Source organism: Pelobates fuscus, chromosome 2 (assembly GCF_036172605.1).
Source record: "Pelobates fuscus isolate aPelFus1 chromosome 2, aPelFus1.pri, whole genome shotgun sequence".
Classification (NCBI taxonomy): Eukaryota; Metazoa; Chordata; class Amphibia; order Anura; family Pelobatidae; genus Pelobates; species Pelobates fuscus.
Genome location: NC_086318.1, coordinates 79,106,492 through 79,128,251, shown reverse-complemented (window position 1 = coordinate 79,128,251; position 21,760 = coordinate 79,106,492). Strand labels below are relative to the sequence as shown.

At 41.4% G+C, this 21,760-nt stretch overlaps 1 protein-coding gene across 1 annotated transcript in view; it reads right to left on the bottom strand.

Annotated features, from left to right (window-relative positions):
- Positions 1-9,250: 9,250 nt before the first annotated feature.
- PID1 (phosphotyrosine interaction domain containing 1) overlaps positions 9,251-21,760 on the bottom strand; it is a 40,706-nt gene continuing 28,196 nt past the window's right edge. The window contains exon 3 of the mRNA XM_063440933.1: positions 9,251-10,167. Coding sequence (XP_063297003.1) covers positions 9,691-10,167 — 477 coding nt within the window. The 3' untranslated portion in view covers positions 9,251-9,690. The remainder of the gene's footprint in view (positions 10,168-21,760) is intronic.

Here is a 21,760-nt window from a genome sequence, read left to right as displayed (position 1 = left end):
CCCTATAGGGGCGAACCTCTGTCCAAAAGGGTTTCTTGTAGCCTGAAAAGGTCCTTTTAAGCTCTGAAAAAGATCTCCTTACCTAATAACGCCCTTTAACCTCCTGTATGAAAGAGGGCCTAAAAAGGTAATACTATTCCAAATTGGGGAATTTAGGTTAGAGCTTCCACAATATGAGGTACAGTTTAAACATTAATAGTACAAGGAGTCAAAGACAGCTGTGTGTTTTTATAGGGTAATTCCCAAAAATAAGACAAGCTTAATTGATAGTCCAACACCCGGATTAACGAGAAAGAGAAGGAATATATTAAACTGTGACAGAGGCAAACCTGCACACGCAAGAGTAGGGACTACTGCTATGAGTTGCCCAATATTGTCAACAACCTGACCCACAGCCTATGGATCGAGTGAATGGCTGGACTCACCCACTCCACAAGGGTGAGAAGGTAAAGGGGAACCTGCACTGATCTACGTAGTACAGGTGTGTAGTTCCAGCCAGGTAATTACATACTGTACATGGACATTATGCCTATGGAAAATTCGGTCTTACCAAAAAAAATCTGGCCCTTCTACAGGAACAGGGTTATTCCTTAAAAAAAGCAAATTATCAGATTTGAAGTAAATTTCACATTCTAGACCACAACAGCTGAATTATAAAACTTCTCCAATCAATAAGATATGCTTAATTTTTTGCCATTTCTACCTAAAAAATGTAATTTACTCTGACTCCTTGTGAATGATCACGTGCATGCCCTATGTGGGTCATATTACTCACAAACATTTAGTTACAGTTGCATTTATAGGCACCTCTATTTCAAAGAGCTGTGTAGGCTTCACTATATATGTCTCAATGCCAAGGATGAGCCCTGTTCATATTAGGCCAAACTAGCTCTTCCAAAAAATACAAGGAATAAGGATGTACTGGACTGGAACTAGTAGAGAGAAAATAGTTTCTGAGTTTGATAAGGACTAGTACTGGAGCAGAGTTGTAGTGAACGAGTTAAGGTACTGTTGATCCCAATCGGTTAAACACGTGCATGAAAACTGATTTGATTTAGAATAGGGCAAATCCGGAGGGGGATAAATAACAGCTCTATTCTAGACATGAGGACAGCCATACATGACAAACAATGTGTTTGCTAAAGGTTTGAGAGTTCAAAACATTAATTCATTATAACAGTCAAGAATACAGTATCAACAGGAATTGAGAGTCACATGTTCAGCTTAAGACATTTCCTCGGCATTGCACAGGATTCCGTGTCCCTGTGTAGTAGATTGTAAACGATGTTATGAACTGACAAAGAGTGACTGGTCTAAGCTTGGAAGTCCTACAGAGCCTGAAACACTGATCCTATTGTGTTAGAAATCTCTCTGTAATTAAACAGAGGAACAAACATATTTACTTTCTGTAAGCCAACTCCAGCAGCCTTGTGCACACTAAATATTTATAAGCCTGCTTAATGTAAAGACCTATCACCCAGCAGCCTTATGGTCTAATCATGTGGGTATCTACTATGAGGTGCATAGCGCAGATCCCAAAGGGACCTTTTGTTTGTGTTTTTATGCTTTTGTTTTATTTATTTTTTTACTGCCAACTATAGCAACATATGAGAAAAATATATGAGATCACAAATTATGCCCAAAGGGTTATTTATTAAAAGGACCACTAAAGTTACCTAGACCTTTTCATTTATTGTTGTGGCCTGGGTGCAGTGTCTCTATACTTTTTTTTTGTAGAAACACACACAACAGGGTTAAACACACCTCTTATCAGTGTCCGACGCTGTGAGTCTTGGTAACGGAGAAAAGGTGTCAAGGTGCCTGCCGCTCTAGATTGGAGCATTCTGTCCACATGTCAGAGGTTCCGCACTCTCTCCCATCTCCTCTGGCAGATGCCGGCTGCTGCAAAACTTAGCTCTCATATGGCTCTACCCCGATAATTATGTCAATGTGCTTTCGTCATGCAGATGTCACCCACGCATTTCAATGTCACATGACAGCCAATAACCTATCCCATCCCTCTTAAAGGGAAACTATAGTGCCAGGAAAACAACACTGAAGTCTGCTGGCAAGTGAGACATAATGCTTGCATTAGGATTTCCCCCATACGAAAGCATTATTCAATGCTATCCTATGGGGATTCATCCAGCGTCGTTTAGGCGACCAAAAGTGGCCTATCCACCTAAAAGTCCCTGTAGTGGCTGTCTGGTAGACAGCCACCAGAGGAGAAGTTGACCCTAGCAGGTAATTATTGCAGTTTATAAAAACTGCAACAATTACATGCTCAGGATTAAGGGTGATGTGAGTTTGCATCCAGACCACTTCAATGAGCAGAAGTGGTCTGAGTCCCTACAGCGTCCCTTTAAGACTATTTAAGCTCTTTTGAACTTTTTCTCAGTGTCCGGTTATGGTTTGCATTATAGCTTATCAGAGAGTGTGATATATTACAGATTCATGTACCTGGACTATTCCAGGTACAACCCAGCTTGTACCTGGATCATTCTATATTCCTTGATTTTTGGCTTGCCTCATCAGTTACGGACTTTCTATGTCCATGAACTTGGTCTGTCATATATTAATCTAGATCACATTGAGTCGGCCCAAACGTTTTAGCATTCAGTTTTTATATAGGTGTGTTCACTTAAAGGGACTCTATAGTCACCATATAAAAGCAAGAAAGACAGGTCCCCCAGCCTTCCTTCTTGCTTTTATATGAACTTTCATTCATTAAAAAAAAAAAAATCGGTGTTTTTATATTAAAAACTTACCTCCGTTCCAGCGCCGAGCTCCCCGCTCGTCCGCGCCCCCTTTTTCGTCAAAATGACGAAATCGCGGGGCCCAATGGGACGGCTTCGCACTGCACCAATCGCGTTCTTCATAGAGCGGCATTGAATGCCGCCCTATGAAGAACCTGAGCGCTTTACCGCGCATGTGCGCGGAATGCGCGTTCGCGAGCTGAGCTGTCTGATTGACAGCTCAGCTCGCTTTCTAAAACCTACTGTCCCCCCCCGGCCCCCACCCCTGTGCGGCGGGTGGGGGCCGTAAAATTATCAATGAGGGGGGGGACCTACTGCCCCCCCCGGCCCCCACCCCTGAGCGGCGGGTGGGGGCCCTAAAATTATCAATAAGGGGGGGACCTACTGTCCCCCCCCGGCCCCCACCCCTGTGCGGCGGGTGGGGGCCCTAAAATTATCAATGAGGGGGGGACCTACTGTCCCCCCCCGGCCCCCACCCCTGAGCGGCGGGTGGGGGCCCTACAATTATCAATAAGGGGGGGACCTACTGTCCCCCCCGGCCCCCACCCCTGTGCGGCGGGTGGGGGCCCTAAAATTATCAATGAGGGGGGGGACTTACTGCCCCCCCCGGCCCCCACCCCTGAGCGGCGGGTGGGGGCCCTAAAATGATCAATGAGGGGGGGACCTACTGTCCCCCCCCGGCCCCCACCCCTGAGCGGCGGGTGGGGGCCCTACAATTATCAATAAGGGGGGGGACCTACTGTCCCCCCCGGCCCCCACCCCTGTGCGGCGGGTGGGGGCCCTAAAATTATCAATGAGGGGGGGGACTTACTGTCCCCCCCCCCGGCCCCCACCCCTGAGCGGCGGGTGGGGGCCCTAAAATTATCAATAAGGGGGGGGACCTATTGTCCCCCCCGGCCCCCACCCCTGAGCGGTGGGTGGGGGCCCTAAATACAAAGGGGGGGGGACCCTAGTTAACCCTCCCCCCCCCCCAAAAAAAAAATATCTCCCTACCTACCCCCCTCACCCTAAAAATAATGAGGGGGGACCATTAACTAAAAACCTGTAAAAAAGAAAAAATGAGATAAAATCAACTTACCATTCGATGTTTTCTTTCTTCTAAAATCTTTCTTCAGCCCCAAAAAAGGCCAAATAAAAATCCATAATAACCGACGCAATTAAAAAAAAAAAAAAAAAAAAACCGAGCGCAAAAAAAAATAATCCATCTTCACCCATGGAGGGCTCCGCGCAGACTGAGCTCCGCAGGGCGGGGGAAGGCTTATAAAGCCTTGCCCCGCCCTGCAATTATGCTAAGAACACTCTGATTGGTGGGTTTAAGCCAATCAGAGTGCTCTTTGTCATTTTACAAGCGTGGGAAAGTTCTTTGGAATTTTCCCACGCTTGTAAAATGACACAGAGCACTGTGATTGGATGGATTTCAAGCCATCCAATCACAGTGCTCTGTGTCATTTTACAAGCGTGGGAAAGTTCTTTGGAATTTTCCCACGCTTGTAAAATGACACAGAGCACTGTGATTGGATGGATTTCAAGCCATCCAATCACAGTGCTCTGTGTCATTTTACAAGCGTGGGAAAATTCCAAAGAACTTTCCCACGCTTGTAAAATGACAAAGAGCACTCTGATTGGTTTAAACCCACCAATCAGAGTGTTCTTAGCCTAATTGCAGGGCGGGGCAAGTCTTTATAAGCCTTCCCCACCCTGCGGAGCTCAGTCTGCGCGGAGCCCTCCATGGGTGAAGACGGATTATTTTTTTTGCGCTCGTTTTTTTTTTTTTTTTAATTGCGTCGGTTATTATGGATTTTTATTTGGCCTTTTTTGGGCTGAAGAAAGAAGATTTTAGAAGAAAGAAAACATCGAATGGTAAGTTTTTTTTAATCTTTTTTTTTTTTTTTACAGGTTTTTAGTTAATGTTCCCCCCCTCATTATTTTTAGGGTGAGGGGGGTAGGTAGGGAGATAACTTTTTTTTGGGGGGGGGGAGGGTTAACTAGGGTCCCCCCCTTTGTATTTAGGGCCCCCACCCACCGCTCAGGGGTGGGGGCCGGGGGGGGACAATAGGTCCCCCCCTTATTGATAATTTTAGGGCCCCCACCCGCCGCACAGGGGTGGGGGCCGGGGGGGGGACAGTAGGTCCCCCCCCTTATTGATAATTTTAGGGCCCCCACCCGCCGCACAGGGGTGGGGGCCGGGGGGGGGGACAGTAGGTCCCCCCCCTTATCGATAATTTTAGGGCCCCCACCCACCGCTCAGGGGTGGGGGCCGGGGGGGGACAATAGGTCCCCCCCTTATTGATAATTTTAGGGCCCCCACCCGCCGCACAGGGGTGGGGGCCGGGGGGGGACAATAGGTCCCCCCCTTATTGATAATTTTAGGGCCCCCACCCGCCGCACAGCGGTGGGGGCCGGGGGGGGGGAGGAGAGTAGGTCTCTCCCCCCCCCTTCAACCACTATTGTGGACCGTAAGCGTCCCTGTGGGTTCGGGCTTCAGCTGTCAGCTGAAGCTGAAGCTGTCAGCTGAAGCCACGCCCACAGCAGTGCTGACAGGCTATCAGCACACAAAGCACGTTCACAGTGCTTTGTGTGCTGATAGCCCGTCTGATGCATTCACCCAGAATGCATCGGACGAGAGGCCTTTTTAGGGCCTCTGAACTCGGAAGTCCCTCTGGTGGCCGTCTGATTGACTGCAACAAGAGGTGTTCCAAGCTTCCAATGTAAACACTGCATTTTCTCAGAAAATACAGTGCTTACAAGAAAAAGGCTCCGGGTAGCTGTAGCACTCACCTGAACAACCTCATTAAGCTTAAGTTGTTCAGGTGACTATAGTGTCCCTTTAAGCACACATGTTGGATTTAATTTTTTTATTTAGAAAGTAGAAGTATAGATTGGGGCACACCCAGAATGTGCATTTGTTAATGAAGGGAGGTACTGCTGAAATTACCAAAAAGGTGTTTGCTACCACAACCAAATATATAGTGATTTTGTCCATGTTCTGCTAAGTTCCCTACTGTGTCAAGCTCCATTGAGATCGAGGGGACTTTATATATATATATAGCCTGGAAGATTTGAGAGAATTTAATATTGTGTATGTGTTTATTCTGTAATCAGCACAGTGGCAACCCCAGTGGATAATGTCCCCATACTGACACATTACTAGAAATGCTTCCTGGGAATCCGAATTCCTAGGTTATTTCAATTTATCAGTAATTAGAAGTAGCATGAAATTTTATTTGATACTTAACTCACTAACAGGCGTTAGATAAAATGCTTTATTCTCTAGATGTGATGACAAAAATCTATGTGGTGGTTTTTGTTTGTTTATTTTTCAAAACAGTTAGCATCTCCAGTGTAAACAAATTAAAGGAACACTGCGACCCTAAAACAAACTTAATCGTAATGAAATGTTATGGGAGTCCCTGGGCACCCTCTACCTTATGATACTGTTTAGAGTCCAAAACTATAAACACTTTCTCATCCTCTTCTTGTTGCAGGAGCAATTTATAGAACTGGGAAATGCATTTTAGGCTGGTAGTTTGAACATTAGTGCATAGTATAGAACAGGGCTGCCCAAAAGGTAGATCCCCAGATGTTGTAGAACTGCAACTCCTATGATGCTTTGCATGCTTTTAGAATGGCAAAGCATCATGGAACTTGTAGTTTTAAAACATCTGGGGATCTAGATTTTGGGCAAACCTTGTCCAGGTAACTTGTAAAGGTAATCTTGGAGGGTTTACAAACCTGGTGCAAGTACACGATTGGGGGGAGAGGGGAGGAAGATTGGGAAGGGTATGAAAACCATTAGAACACTTACATCTGAAGTACCTGTAGACTTTTAAAGCCACCTGTCCCCATAACATTTTCGCATAGATGACTTGATGAGGAGACAGAGAATTAAACAGACCATTTATACATCAATGCTAAACTGCAATGTTTAGGATTCAGTGAGCTGTAGATTTGCATGCAGAAAGGAACATGTTCGTCCAACAAGTAACAAGATCAAAAATCGTAAATGCATCCCTGGGAGACAATAGCATCTATCAAAAGCTTTAGGTTTGAATTCACTCCGCAAAAAAAAAAAAAAAAATGTAAATAAAAAGCAGGTAAAGATTATATATATATATATATATTTTTTTACATTTATCTGCTCCTTTCTTATGCTTTCTACACCCAATACAGAGTAGACAGTGATCTAAGCAATCAGTGTCCTTTGAATGCTGGTTAAGTGCATTGGGCATGTCTAACAGATTTACACATGTGATCTGCTGACAGGGCAATAAAAGAGGGAGTCTGGTCAGTATGATTTCGCTCTCCTGCTTCTGCGCAATGATGCCTGTTTTGGTCATTAGTAGACCGGTCTGAAACTGAGACAAGTAGGGAATTGGGGTGCAGCTGGAGAAACAACCCTAGCTGAAAGGCGAGTCCAACAAGGCAAACTGACCGCGTTTATAGTAGGTTTATATTCAATCTTTAAATACTTTTCAAGGTTTTTCTTGCTTTATTCTGGTTTATATAAAAAAAAAAGGTTTCTGGTTAAAATAATCAAATGATTGTCTGTAACTCGAACATCGTAATTATTATTCAAATATCAAGTTACTAGTAAGCTGTCATTTTTAATTTGAAATGAAAAACAAAAATCACCCCCAACAACCCCACCACACACACTAAAAACATAACTTTTACTTATAGGAAGAAAAAAAAAAAAAGTGGTTTAATTTACTTACTTATAGGAGACACCAACAACTAAATAATGGCATTTTAGATTTAAAAATAAAATGCAATTGTTTTAAGAAATTATTTTGGACAAAAAGCTTTACAAAATGGAGGAGGGAAACACTTTAAAAAAGCAATTTGTAATAAGTTGAAAGAAAACAAATCCAAAATAAAGTAAGTTACTCATGTGTGGTAAACAGGTCTGTTTTTAATATATTTATTATATGAAAAAGCAACACATTCACAAATAAAATAGCCTTTTAAAAGGAAATTGGGGGTTGGGATTTCCTGTTGATATTTGCACAATTTAATTTAATTGAAATTCCAGCAAATAGGATTAAACACATTCACAGTGACCCATAAACACTTTAAAACTTACTTAAAACATACGTCTTATTAAAAGGAATATGATTTCATTAAATTCTTGTAGAGAAAATGTATAATGAAATGGGACATCAGTTTCTTCTTGGGAAGCCCAATACAAAAATAAACATTTGTTTAAAGCAATATGTGCATTTTTTTTTTTTTTTTAAATAAAAAAAACAAAAACCACATCACAACCTTCTTGTAATCCACGTCATAAACCATTCCCTTCCTGTCTCAAGTACCATCAACCAAATATTTCAGCAGCGCAGATAGTTAGAATGGATATACATTAAATCCTTGCAGGATCTGACACCATGTCACAAAAAACAAAACAAAAAAACAAACAAACAAACAAACAAAAAAAAAAAATCAACAAACTAAACACCTGCCCAATGATAACTACTAGATTAGTAAGAGGCATACAACATCTGCAAAGTATGGATTCAATCTTGTAATTTGCATACCTCAAATAATAAAGAAGGGTTTTCAAAAATGTGGGGTTAGATTCATTTAGGAGCCATACTTGCATTTGCAGGAGTCTTGATGTAAATTCAGAGAATCAATATAAAACATTTAATGTGTTAAATGGGTTTAATTTTTTTTTACTTTTTCTTTCCAAGGAGCTGTAGATACCCGACTCCAAAGACTGGCCAAGTTGGGTTAATGAAACTAGGTAGGAAATGCATTTTGTGATTTTCTAAACAAGGAAATTGGTATTGGCTCTGATCAAAGCTTTGGAATGGTGATCAGAGCCAGGAATCTGATTTTCTTAAGAGATGGGAAAGATGTATGGTTTGAAATAGGCGGAGTAGGGGTAGAATGTTAATAGGGAGACAGCCACAGTATCTTATACTTCATTAAGGAGCACCAGAAGCAATTTTTCTGGATTCATAGCTTACCATAAGAGGTTTTAGGCCCATCACCAAAAACAAACAAAAAACAAAACCATAGGGTATTCAGTGGCTGAGGTTTTAGCACACAACAATCACACTTTCTTCTCCAAAACTTATCTCCTGATCCATCAGGTAATTGATAGAAATTCACCTCTTCTGATCCTCATCACCATGACAGATGAACACATGGTCTAGTGAATATCATTTAAAGTGCTGATTCGCATCTGAAGGTGCTTCATTGGCTCATTTTAGAGAAAATATTTAAAAAGAAACAAAATGCGACTAGGTGGTGCTAGATGTGGCTGTAAACTAGTGAGCCAAAGCCACCACAGCGTTCCACATCTTAGGTGCCAACAGAATTTAATGAGATTAAAAAAACCATATGAGGCATAACACTGTTAAAGGGGGGGAAAAAAAAAAAACGATAACTGATTGTGTGTAAGATAAAAACCAACCAATAATGTAGGTAAAATAAAAATATATGCTATGTATCTATGTATTATATATATATATATATATATATTTTATATATCTATACTGTGTAAATAAAAATATGTTTCAGAAATGGCACAATTTATGAGTTTCAGCCAAAAATAATAAAAAGGCAGCCTTAGGAATGGTCAGAATGTTTTTTTAGTTCTAACAAAAAATAAAATCCTGCATCTGCACGTTCTGCAATGGATCAATGAATTTCCAAGGCAACTTGAATTATACAAAGGTCGTGCAAGTTTTTATGACCATAAAAAAAGGTACTGAGAGGAGGCAGTGAATGAAGAAAGGAGGGAAGTGTTGTCACATTTTTTGGGAAAGCAGCACTGCAACAGACACTTCAAGGCCACATATCTATAGAGGTTGAATTTCTATAGAAGAAGCTGACCAGCTAATGTTCTGTCGCTTCTTTCCCAATGGGACCTTAAACCAGTTGCTGCTCCAGATTATTGATGCCTTCCCCAGGAATAAGAGGACACAGTTCAACCATCATCAGATTCAAATCCTTGGGATACGTCCTCAGAGGAATTATTCTTGTGGATTCGACCATCGCTCTTCATGCTGTGGAAGGTTTTCTTGAAAGCTACCATCATAGCGTGTGCCAACTTCTTGGCTTCTAACTTGCTCTCGCATTCCACTGCATGACAATCCATTTGGAAGCTCAGATCGTCGTTAATTTCCCGGTATACCCAGGCAAAGATGTTGGGGCTTACATTGTGATCGGCTGTGCAATAGGCAATACGTGCCACCTGGAATGTGTCCATGTGGACAGTCGCTTCACCTTTGATATCTAGGTGATGGAGTCGTACCTGGAAGGGGCGGATTTCGAGGATAGCGTTTGAGGGGAACACATCTTCACGGGTCAAAGTGTGTTTCTTCCATAACTCAATAACGGGTTGTTCCGTGCAACCCGTTGAAAACTGTGCACCAGTGGTTGACAACTTGCCCAGGTATGTCACCTAGAAAGCAAAATAAAAAGAATTTAATTTGAAATTCAGAAAAGGGATTCTAATGTAATTTCCAATTAAAAATAAAGGACAATTGTAAAAAAGTTAAAATGGCAGTTACAAATATCTGATCCAGTTTTATTATAATAGAATGCAAACATATGCTCCAAACCCCCCCCCACAAAAACATGTAGATAGAAGGGAGAACACAACAAAACACTCCAAATACCATAACCTTTGGAATACAGTAGTTATGGTGCCAGTAGTGTCCTGGCTCCTCCCCATCTAGGTGCTGCTCCCTGTCTTTAAAGCGGCACTGTCATGCCGAACTTACCTTTCCTCAATCTCTTCCTCTTCTACCCCTCTCTCAGGATCTGTTCTTCTTTTCTTCCTGTCTCCTTTAGTTTTCTTTAAAACCATAAGACAAAGTAGGGACTCTTTGTCTTATGGGATTCCTCCGCTTGACCAGCTCTGACCAGCGGAGGAGCAAAGTGTGCTTCATTTCCGCTGGTCAGAGCAATTTTCCCATGATCCCTAGCTTTCCTCCCTGTTCCCACAATGCTTCCTGTCAGTATTGCCAAACGTCCTGTCACTTAGACAGAACGCCGGCAAAACTGCCGAATTGCATCCTAACAGAATTCTCCATTGGTGTTAGGATGCAATTCGGTACTTTGTTTGTATCGGAATTTCATTCTAATGAATGAAACTCCGATCCTATTCATTGCTGTGGCTGCATCTTGCAGCCGCTTAGTAGATAACTCCCTAATTCCCACGGTATCAGGGAGCTATCTACTAAAAGGCTGAAAGACCTGAATTGGTCTTTCAGCCAACTTTACTAATACTAAGTAAAGATTACTTAGTATTAGTAAATAATATGCCCCTACTCGCTATACCGCGAGTAGGGGCATGTCTAGTAAGCAGTGAGCAGCCTGTGGCTGCTCACTGTAAAAAACAAAAAACAAACAAAAAAAACAATAAACACCCCCCCTCCCCTGCGCGTGGGTTAAAGATGGGGGGGGGACACACCTACTGTCCCCCCCCCCCCCGGCCCCCACCCCTGAGCGGTGGGTGGGGGCCCTAATAAAACAATAAGGGGGGGACCTATTGTCCTCCCCCCCGGCCCCCACCCCTGCGCGGTGGGTGGGGGCCCTAATAAAAACAATAAGGGGGGGGGACCTACTGTCCTCCCCCCCGGCCCCCACCCCTGAGCGGTGGGTGGGGGCCCTAATAAAATAATAAGGGGGGGGGACCTATTGTCCTCCCCCCCCTGGCCCCCACCCCTGCGCGGTGGGTGGGGGCCCTAATAAAAACAATAAGGGGGGGGGACCTACTGTCCTCCCCCCCGGCCCCCACCCCTGAGCGGTGGGTGGGGGCCCTAATAAAACAATAAGGGGGGGGACCTACTGTCCTCCCCCCCTAGCCCCCACCCCTGCGCGGTGGGTGGGGGCCCTAAATGAACCCCCCCCCCATCAAGGTGACTAGGGGTCCCAAGCCCCTAGTCACCCCCCACCCAAAACATTCTATCCCCTACCTACCCCCCTCACCCTAAAAATAGTGAGGGGGGAATAAAATAACTAACCTGTAAAAAAAAAAAAAATTAAACTTGCCATTTGACGTCTTCTCTTTTCTAAATTCTTCTTACTTCAGCCCCCCAAAAGGCCAAATAAAAATCCATAAACCCGTCGCACTTTAAAAAAAAAAAAAAAAAAAAACGAGCGCAAACAAAAATTAATCCATCTTCACCCATGGAGGGCACGCCGCGTACTGAGCTCCGCAGGGCGGGTCAAGGCTTATAAAGCCTTGCCCCGCCCTGCAATTAGGCTTAGAACACAAGGATTGGTTGGTTTAAGCCAATCAGAGTGCTCTGTGTCATTTTACACAGCGTGGGAAAATTCAAAAGAACTTTCCCACGCTGTGTAAAATGACAGATCACTGTGATTGGATGGTTTTCAAGCCATCCAATCACAGTGCTCTGTGTCATTTTACAAGCGTGGGAAAATTCCAAAGAACTTTCCCACGCTTGTAAAATGACACAGAGCACTGTGATTGGATGGATTTCAAACCATCCAATCACAGTGCTCTGTGTCATTTTACACAGCGTGGGAAAGTTCAATTTTCCCACGCTGTGTAAAATGACACAGAGCACTGTGATTGGATGGCTTGAAATCCATCCAATCACACTGCTCTGTGTCATTTTACAAGCGTGGGAAAGTTCTTTGGAATTTTCCCACGCTTGTAAAATGACACAGAGCACTGTGATTGGATGGCTTGAAAACCATCCAATCACAGTGATCTGTCATTTTACACAGCGTGGGAAAGTTCTTTTGAACTTTCCCACGCTGTGTAAAATGACACAGAGCACTCTGATTGGTTTAAACCAACCAATCATTGTGTTCTAAGCCTTAGTGGTTATAATGTTTAATGTTATAAAAAAAAAAAAATTATATTAGCTAAAATGTAAGCTTGTGCATATTAAAGGCTCTATTTGTATTTTGTAATTCAAACCTTCGATCAGTGCATGTCTGCCTTACTCTTGCTCCAAAAGGAAAGCCATCTTTAAAGGAACACTCCAGGCACCATAGCTTCAGTGGAATGAAGTTGTTATGGTGCCAGGAGGTTCATAGTGCTGGTTAATCTTTAATAGTAAAATCGCTCATGAACAGTTTAACCACAGAGTCCAGTATCCAGTGCCCCATCACTCTGCCCCTGTCATTTCTCAAGAAGTTTTGCGAATGGGGAGTTACTGCTTAGCTTACAGCATCAGCTGACACTCAAACCCAATCAGCAACACCCCTGGCCGTGGCTTCCTCTTTCAAGAATTTAGAGGCAGCAGAGGAATACTGGACTTTGGGGTTAAACTGTTAGTGACTGATTTAACCTCTGAAAGTTAAGCCTTCGCCATTGACCTCCTGGAACCATAACAACTCCATTCCAATGAAACGTGCCCAGAGTGTTCCTCTAAGCACCACTTAGTCAACCAAAGCCCATACAGTTATCCAAGAGCTAGTTCGAGTTCACATATCCAGATGTCATGTGCATGTGACTGCCAACTAAAAATGCAGCAGATTCTGCAGTTCAAATTGTGCTTAGTCTTAGCAGATATTTTGTGCTTCAGACCAAATAGATGGTAAGCCAGGAAATTCTTTAAAATTAGATTTTGTAATTCATACATAGTAAATACCGGTATACCCTCCCAGGCCATTATTCAACTTGAACAGGGGTCCTCAAAATCCGGCCCCCCAGATGTTGCTGAACTACAACTCCCATGATTCTTTGAATTACATAGATAGCCAGAGAATCATGGGAGTTGTAGTTCAGAAACATCTGGGGGGCCGGAGTTTGAGGACCCCTGAACTAGAATAATAATATAAAATGAAGACAGTTTCCTTTAAGTTGAAATCACACCTTCGTAGCATTACATGTACACACACACACACACGTTTTATGAATAGCTGTATTAGTCTAGTAGTAACACTAAATAAAGTATTGTGTTTGGTCCAAGGACATGGAGTTGGATGTAGACGATTTTGTTTTGCACATATCTGCCTATATAATAATCCAATAGCTCCATGTTGCTTGAGGACCCAAAAGCATTCTTCTAGTTACACACATATCCCCCACTATATATTGTACAGATAGATATTAAAATAAATACCCAATTTATTAAAAGTACCGCCATTTGGAAATTATCCGAACTCTAGATTTTAAAGATATACTTCTTTCACCAAAGACACATTAAGTGTTTCAAAAAATGTCTGCATACAGAACCTCTAAAATAAATATGGATATCTTATTCATGCCATGTTGTCCGGTAAACCCCTATCCATCCAGCGTGAGGATGCAAATTTGGCAAACCCCAAGCTAATAACATCTAGAATTCCTTTGGATTCCAGTAGTTGGCACTCGGAGCAGTAGTGATTCACTGTCAATTTACATTCTGAATGAGAAAGGCTAAGCAGCGTTCTGCCGAAGACACATACGATTTTTGCCAAAAAGTAAAATTACGAGGCCCCAGACATTCCACTGCCTGAATGAATACAAGGGACCTCATTTAACCGTTACATCAGCAGTTTCAGTCCAGCCAACTTTTTATGTGGTTGGTGGTGGCTGGCTCATTCAATACGCCCTCCTGCTGCAAGTATGCACAGAATCTGATGGGAGAAGAAAAACAAAGTTGTCTGCCACCATTTGCTCAAAACCCCCACACCTGAGTGCACCCTGGACTCTCTCTCGTATGCTTTTTAAATCCTATATTCTGAAACATTTTTTGAAAGTATTATACATATACAATAGGAGGAGATCACCACAAGAAAGGTGAGTTTTCTTTATTCTCCGAAGATTGTTTTTTTCCCTTAATAGATCTTCAAATTTGATCAGATATTATAGACACTTCCAGTGTTAGGAAGTAGGAAAAAAAAAGACTTTAAGGGAGCAGGGTGTGTGTTATCAAGTGAATACAAAAATTACCACTATGTCTTCCCATGTGCAGAATGCTGGAGAATTATCTTGTATGGGTAGAAAGATCAAGAAATGGCCTTAGCTTCAGAAAAAAAAGTCTGCCAAACGTAACTCCCGGTAGAAGAGAAAAAGAGCATCTATCTATAATATATCTCCAATTACTCGAAACCAAATTACAAGTACACTTCACTTTAGGGATGTTTCCAAAATATGCAAGGACTTAAAAAGGTTCTAGTTACAATTGTACGCAAATGATTAAATTGTCACTCTGCCACAAACTGACCATTTCTTGTTTAGTCCTTTGTTATGCAGCGTTCGTCATGGTCAGTTAAATACATTGTGATCATTGACACTCTACAACAGTGATTAAGAGTGTATATAGATCGTGCTGAAGTTTCTAGTAATGGCGTAGTACACACCTCAGTTGCTAAGACTGTCTTGAAATAGCCCAAGATGGCAATCAGGGGTATAGGGTCTCTGTGACTACCAACACATACCTCTCATCTGTTTTGGGCACAAATTCCTCTGTCACTTTGTGATCATCTTAGCTCTCTTTTCTATTGTATCTGAGTGTATGAGAGTAAAGAACAGCTTCACAGCAATAATATTCACAGCAATGTGCCTTTAGACTACAATAGATGTTTTTAGAAAACAGCCTGTGTAAATAATAGGGATGCGCAAATTCGGGACTTCGTCAATTCCCTAACCCTACTCCTAACCCAAACCACCACAACCACTTACACATCTAGGGTTAGATTCCGGTCATCATTCACGTAGTTTTCCCTCCCTCTTGTTTTTTGCCACTTTTCAGAAATCCAAAGCATTTTGGTACTTCTGAAATTGGGCACTTCGGACATTCAGAAGCATCCGAATGTCCGAATTGCCAAAATTCTTAGTAATTTACATTCTAAACGAATTGCACATGTCTAGTAAATAAGATACATTGTTCTTGTCCAAAATTACATTTTAGTTGCATATATTATTAGTAAGTCACGTAAAAGTTCTCAGAACAATCCCATCCCTGGTTACAGCCATTGATTCAATATATCTCTAGGAGAAGATGCTGACTGGCACAGCACAGATTTTTTGCAGCGCATGCGCAATACCCTCCCAATGCTTTCCTTTGGGAAAGCATTGGATTGGCTAAGATCATCAAGATTGATTATCTCAGCCATGGAGGCAGGGACGCCTCTGCAAGGGAGATAAGGTAACTTTAATAACCTTTAAACTTCAGACAAGGGGGCCAGTCAACTGAACATCTATTCCAGCTCTATAGTATTAGGAACATAAACAGGTTTCTTTAAATCAGATAGGTCATGTTTTGTTTTAGAAAGATATATTTATCAAAGTCTGGTTATATGCAATTGTTTTCTGTTAACTTTGTCCAAATTTGAAAAATATTGCCCGTGACTTTAAAGTCCTTACAATTACACAACAAATTGGAAAATTACTAAAAAAAAAAAAAAAAAAAAACAACCCACAAACAAACAACTACCAGGGTTTAGCAATACTGTGCTATAAACAAGTATAAATCATAATTAAGGGAATACTTTGGCAACCAATATCTGGTGAGATTAAAAAGTATATCTAAAATGCACAAAATATAATATACTGAACACAAAGGCAAATATCTAAAAATGTCTAGTTTGGCCGTTCGAAGATCCCATCAGCACTCTATTCAGGAAAAATCAAAACATCTGGTTAGAAGCTAGCAGGGAGCCAACATTTTGGATCCAATTCTGCATTCCCCAATCCAGACGCTCTCACATGCACCCAGCCAGTAATGCACTACAGCTTGAAGATGGGGGCTATATAATTTAACATATTTGCTTTCAGGAATATGACAGCTATAATCAAATGTTATGCTTAAATGGACATTTGTGGTACAGGATTGTAATAAAGAAACAGGCAGACGCATTCCTAACTGCTCCTCCCGTTGGATAGATGTTCAGTCTTGTGATAAACAGGCATCGCACACAGCTGTGAAGCCAAAATGTTTCCGTGAGTCACAAACTGGCTAAGAATGTTTTAAACTTTGCAAACACATAGGATGACAGCAGATTAAAGACCAATTGGCTTTTGCCTTTTCTGCTGGAAGATGGTACCATGCTGCAACCACTGCTTCTAAAAATGTTACTGGCAATGTTGGCTCTTGTGCGCCTTTCCACACGTGACTAAAATATGCAGGTTTTTATTTTATTTTTAGGAAAAATATACAAGCAAATTAAATTGCCTTGGACGGGTCAATCCCTCTTTAAAGTCCAGATACTTAAAGGGAAACTATAGAGCTAGGAAAAGTATAGCTTCCTATAGTGCCCCCTCTCTCGCACAACCCCACTCCCCCGTGGTGCTGAAGTGGTTAAAAACCCATTTATCACAAACTATTCCAGCGCCAATGGATCTCAGAGCTAGTTCAGGCTCTGCCTTTGTTCCCCAAAGCCAGCATGGGGACCTAGTGCGCATGCGCAGTGATCCTATTAGACTTCCTCCATAGGAAACACTTAAAATTGTAAACGAACGGATAAAAGATGATTTTGTTTGCTCCTTAAACTCTAAACAGGGTTAATCACTTCCATGAAAATTTCAAGTGGATTCCAAATTTAAGGCCACTTTAGTGAATCCAGTTTCTTGAAAATTAACCATTTGAAAAAAATATTTGTTTTATAAAAAAACAACAGAATGTTAACCACGGTCTGTAAATGATTTTTACTTCAGGAAGACCAAAGCATGTTGGCAGCCATGAGTAAGCATGCAAACTGAAATATTTCAAAGATTAAACCTGTCAAGTACAGCACATCATACCCCCATCACAAATAATAAAATTGCTCAGCCAATCACCACTCATTCATTCACTGCAGGGTTGGAATGAAAATGGATATACTTGGACATCATCTGGAATTAAATCTAATTGCCTGCATAGATTTTCTTTATTCGGCCATTTTAATTTTGTAGACTGGTACGTGCAAATACTATGTGATCAGAGAAACCATTAAGCAGACTGGTTACATTTCAAATGGAAGGGAAAAATGACTTTGATTATGTAGTGAAATGTTCTAGGCATTCCTAAGACCACAGAGCTGCAGTAGATCCACTGCTAATGATTCTGTGTAATTGGACATGTCAAACAATCACATTCTAAATGACTCACAAGTCATTCTGAACAGCAATACCCATTTGCACGATAACACCAATTCATCTGTTTTACATTAGCAAGGAGAATTTCAAGCTGCTGAAATTGCTCGAGCAGGAACAATGTTAGAAACACCGCTGTGTGCAGAAAATGGCTGAAAAAGAACAAAACCGAAGCCGTCAGATTGTTCCTGCCCCAAGATATTTAGCCAATCTCAGAGCCAGCTAACTTTGGCACACCAGACATTTGTGAATCCCATTTCCAATGACGCTCAGCCAGAATAATAACAGGTTGCTTGAAAACATATTGGGCTCTTATCCATATTAAGTTATTTTTAAAATGTATGTATTTTATTTAAAAACATTTTAAAATAACTTTTGTAAATCCAAGAGTGCACTTTATACCGACAGCAGAGGATTTGATTTTTATTTCTTATAAAGCTAAAATGATTGGCTTATATATAGTTCATTTTAGGAGGAAGGGTACTGGACGAGATTCCATTCCTAAAGCCAGGGCAATAAAAGACCATTTCCATTTATAATCGTAAGATTACTTATAACAAGGCAGAGCACAGTTCTCCTTTTAGGAAATCTACATCCTGCTTGTTACATAAGCAAATCCTTGAAAATGATTAATCTCCTTATAAAGGGGGTACCGGGCTGCATCCTTGAAATAGTTAGTGGCTTCTTAGCCAGGGTAAATCCCACTTTATCTAAACGGATCAACAAAGGCGATAAAAACAAAGTTTACCATCAAGGTTTATAAACTAGGTTCTTGAGCTTTCATATTCTGCGCGAATGTTAACTCTGAGCCATTAGGATATAGATTAAAAAGAGAGAACAAGTTAACAGTAAGGTGCCTGGCGATTGGAACTGTTGATTAATCTCATAGATTTATGTATCTCTTGTTCCGATACGAAGAATCTCCATTATGGCATTACTTAACTGAGGGAGATCTTATTAATGAACAAATCAATTTCTAACAAATATATAGTATGCAGATTTTTTACAATTTAGATCACAATCTCTGTTAAGAACTTGAATGATACAATTGGGCTAGTATGGCCTGGTGTAAATGTAACTTATTACAATAAAGACCTTTTTGTTGCTGCATGCAGTTAGACAATTGACGTTGCAGCCACATGTATGACTAATTCTTCTGTATGTGTGGCTTTTGAACACATATTCTAAGTTTAGTTTAGTTGTGTGTTTTCTTTTTTTTTGGGGGGGGGGGGGGGGGGGGGAGAAGAGGGGAAGAGAGGGTTGCTTTTTCATATTTGTTAGTTTCTATCTCTAAAGTCTTATGTTGAGAATACCCCTAAAGGACAATGAGTACCAATGCAACTTTGATTCATTTGATTTTGGCCTCATTAACCTTTTCAGTAGCAGCATATCACTATCTACGGTTTTAAAAATCAGCTGCAGGAGAGGTAAGTAACCGCACACAGACCCCAGTCTGTATTATGGCAATGTAAATTGCCATAATACAGACAGTGACTCGAGTATAAGCCGAGTTGGGGTTTTCAGCACAAAAAAAAATGTGCTGAAAAACTCAGCTTATACTAGAGTATATACGGTACTAATATTATCAGGTGGATTCCTTAGGGTTAGGATAAGTGTTTGTGTAGGATTAGGGTTAGGCTGTGTAGGGTAGGTGTTAATGCTTTTTATTTTAAGGAGTTAGGAATAGTGTAGGGTTAACGTTAGGGCATGTACACTGATAGCATAGGGGTTGGGTTTATATAGCGTTGTAGAAGGATAGTACATGATTAGCATTAACTACAAACATTCTATTTAGATCATAGACATATGAGGTATTTAGCAATCAGGACTGATATATGACTGATATATGGGCCCCAGTAGATGTAGGTTGAGGTGAGAACACGCACAGTTTTTGTTTTTGTGTTTTTATTTATTTATTTTCTTTATTCCCAATGGGCAAGGTCCGATGAGTGGCAGGAATCAATGGATTCTGAGTCAGTTGCTGTCTCCAACTCGCCCCTGCCCATTCTCACTCCAGAATGAGAGGCTGTCTCATGTTCAGCTTGTTCTGGGTATAGCCTGAGGTCTGCAGCACAGAATGGGCCCTCCGCTGTGGTGGCTAAGTGAGTCAGCCTGTCAGAAGAAAGGGAAAATGACTGGGGCTTGATGCCTGGCTGGAAAGGGTGGTAAAGGCTGCTTCCTGCCATGGTTTTTTTTTTTTTTTTATTTAACAAATTAATTTCATTTGTCTGTAGAATTTCAAACATGTGGTGTGTCTGTGTGCTGTTTGGAGAGTGCGTCTGAAATGCAAATGTGGCAAAAATCTGATCTGGGCAGAGTGAGAGCCAATTGTCAGAGAAATGTGGCAGTCTAAATTGGGGAAGGAGATTGTAAACCAGCATGGGGATGTAGCATCTTTTTTGAAAATCTGTTTTTATTAGTCAAGATAGCATAACATGAAACGACACATATCGAGACCAGCATGTCTTTACAATACAGAGATAGCAATAAGCCACACAGGGCATCAAAGTAAATTACCACATTAAAATATTACAGATTTATATATATTCATCCAATACATTTACAACATTAACAGAGTATCTAACCATTTTATCCACAGAGAGAGACCTTACCACTCCCCTAATATTGTTAACAAACGTGGGATCCACGTCTTCCAATTCATGGAACATCCATTCTAAAAGTTCTCAGCTCAATCACAGAGCCTTCTCAATAGTACATCTCCAACTCATTAATCTGTCAAAAAAATGGAGGACTTGCAAAAACGGCAGACATCAGATCTACACAAACCCCAGTAGAGCAACAGAGTTGGGGGAATAACCCAAACCCCTGAAATATCATGGTTTCTTTAAGTAAGAAGTCAGACCACAAGAGTTAAGTTGGCCGATTGAACACCAGCAGGATTCGGTCACAAGTTTGGACTGCTCTCAGTAGAAGACCTGGATAACAAATGAAAGCTGTCTGACTGCAGACAGAGCAATCAATTCTCATCCAACCCATTCCTTGTCCTCTGCTACAGTGTTGCATAGGTGACTAGCCTCGCCAAATGGACAGCATGTTACACAGGATCTAAAAACATTACTAACAAACCCTGCAAAGGAGCTATAGAAACAATACAAACTTGCCTGTATAACACCCCCCTCTCACCCCCAAAATTCCTTTTACAGAACATCTGGAACAACATTCAGAAATGTTGTCACATGCCTTAGTGCTCCAACAGTAAGGGCAAACACTCCAACTTTTTAATCCAAGCAGTGAATGTATACAAAAAAGGTCTAAGGTCACATGCAAATTCAGTCAATGCCCCTGGAATGGAATTGATGTTAGTTTACTCAGGATAAACAGTTTTTCTGAAGATGGATTCATAAAAAGTGATGCATGCCAGACAAACATACATACACACACCAACCAAAACTATTTTGCATCCTTAATTTCTTCTTAATCCTAACCACGGCCTACACAGTGAACTCTACCATTGTGGACCACCGTTTTTCCAAAGGAGAGGTTTTTGGTGTTCGGGCAGGGGTAAGGAAATCAAAAAAAACAAAAACACATTTCCCCCACTACTCCGCATATGCTCTTACTCTACGATGAGGGTACCGTGTATAGGAAATTAGGTGGGATGCAGGGGAACAAAAGGTGAGTGCACTGTCTGGCTATAAGATTAAAATAACCATGACTGTGCAATAGGCAGATGTTCTTGATGCTTCTGTTTCTATTACAGCTGATCACCTTTTAATCATTATCTGATAAGATGGCATATAGACTTTCTGCTTCATTCAATATATTCAACATCATACCAAGGCTGCCAACCCAGAGCTAGCTTCTGCCTGCTTGTAGGAAGGGAAGGAGAGAAGTGGACAAGGGAGTCTGGAGAAGAAAGGACATTTTGAGTTTGTGATCAGTTAGAGAGAGGAGCTGTGGGGCTTCAAGATGGACAGGTAGTCTGCGTTAACAGATGGAAGAGAGATTAACATAGGGTACATGCAGGCTTAAAAATGTATCCTGCTAGTAGTGT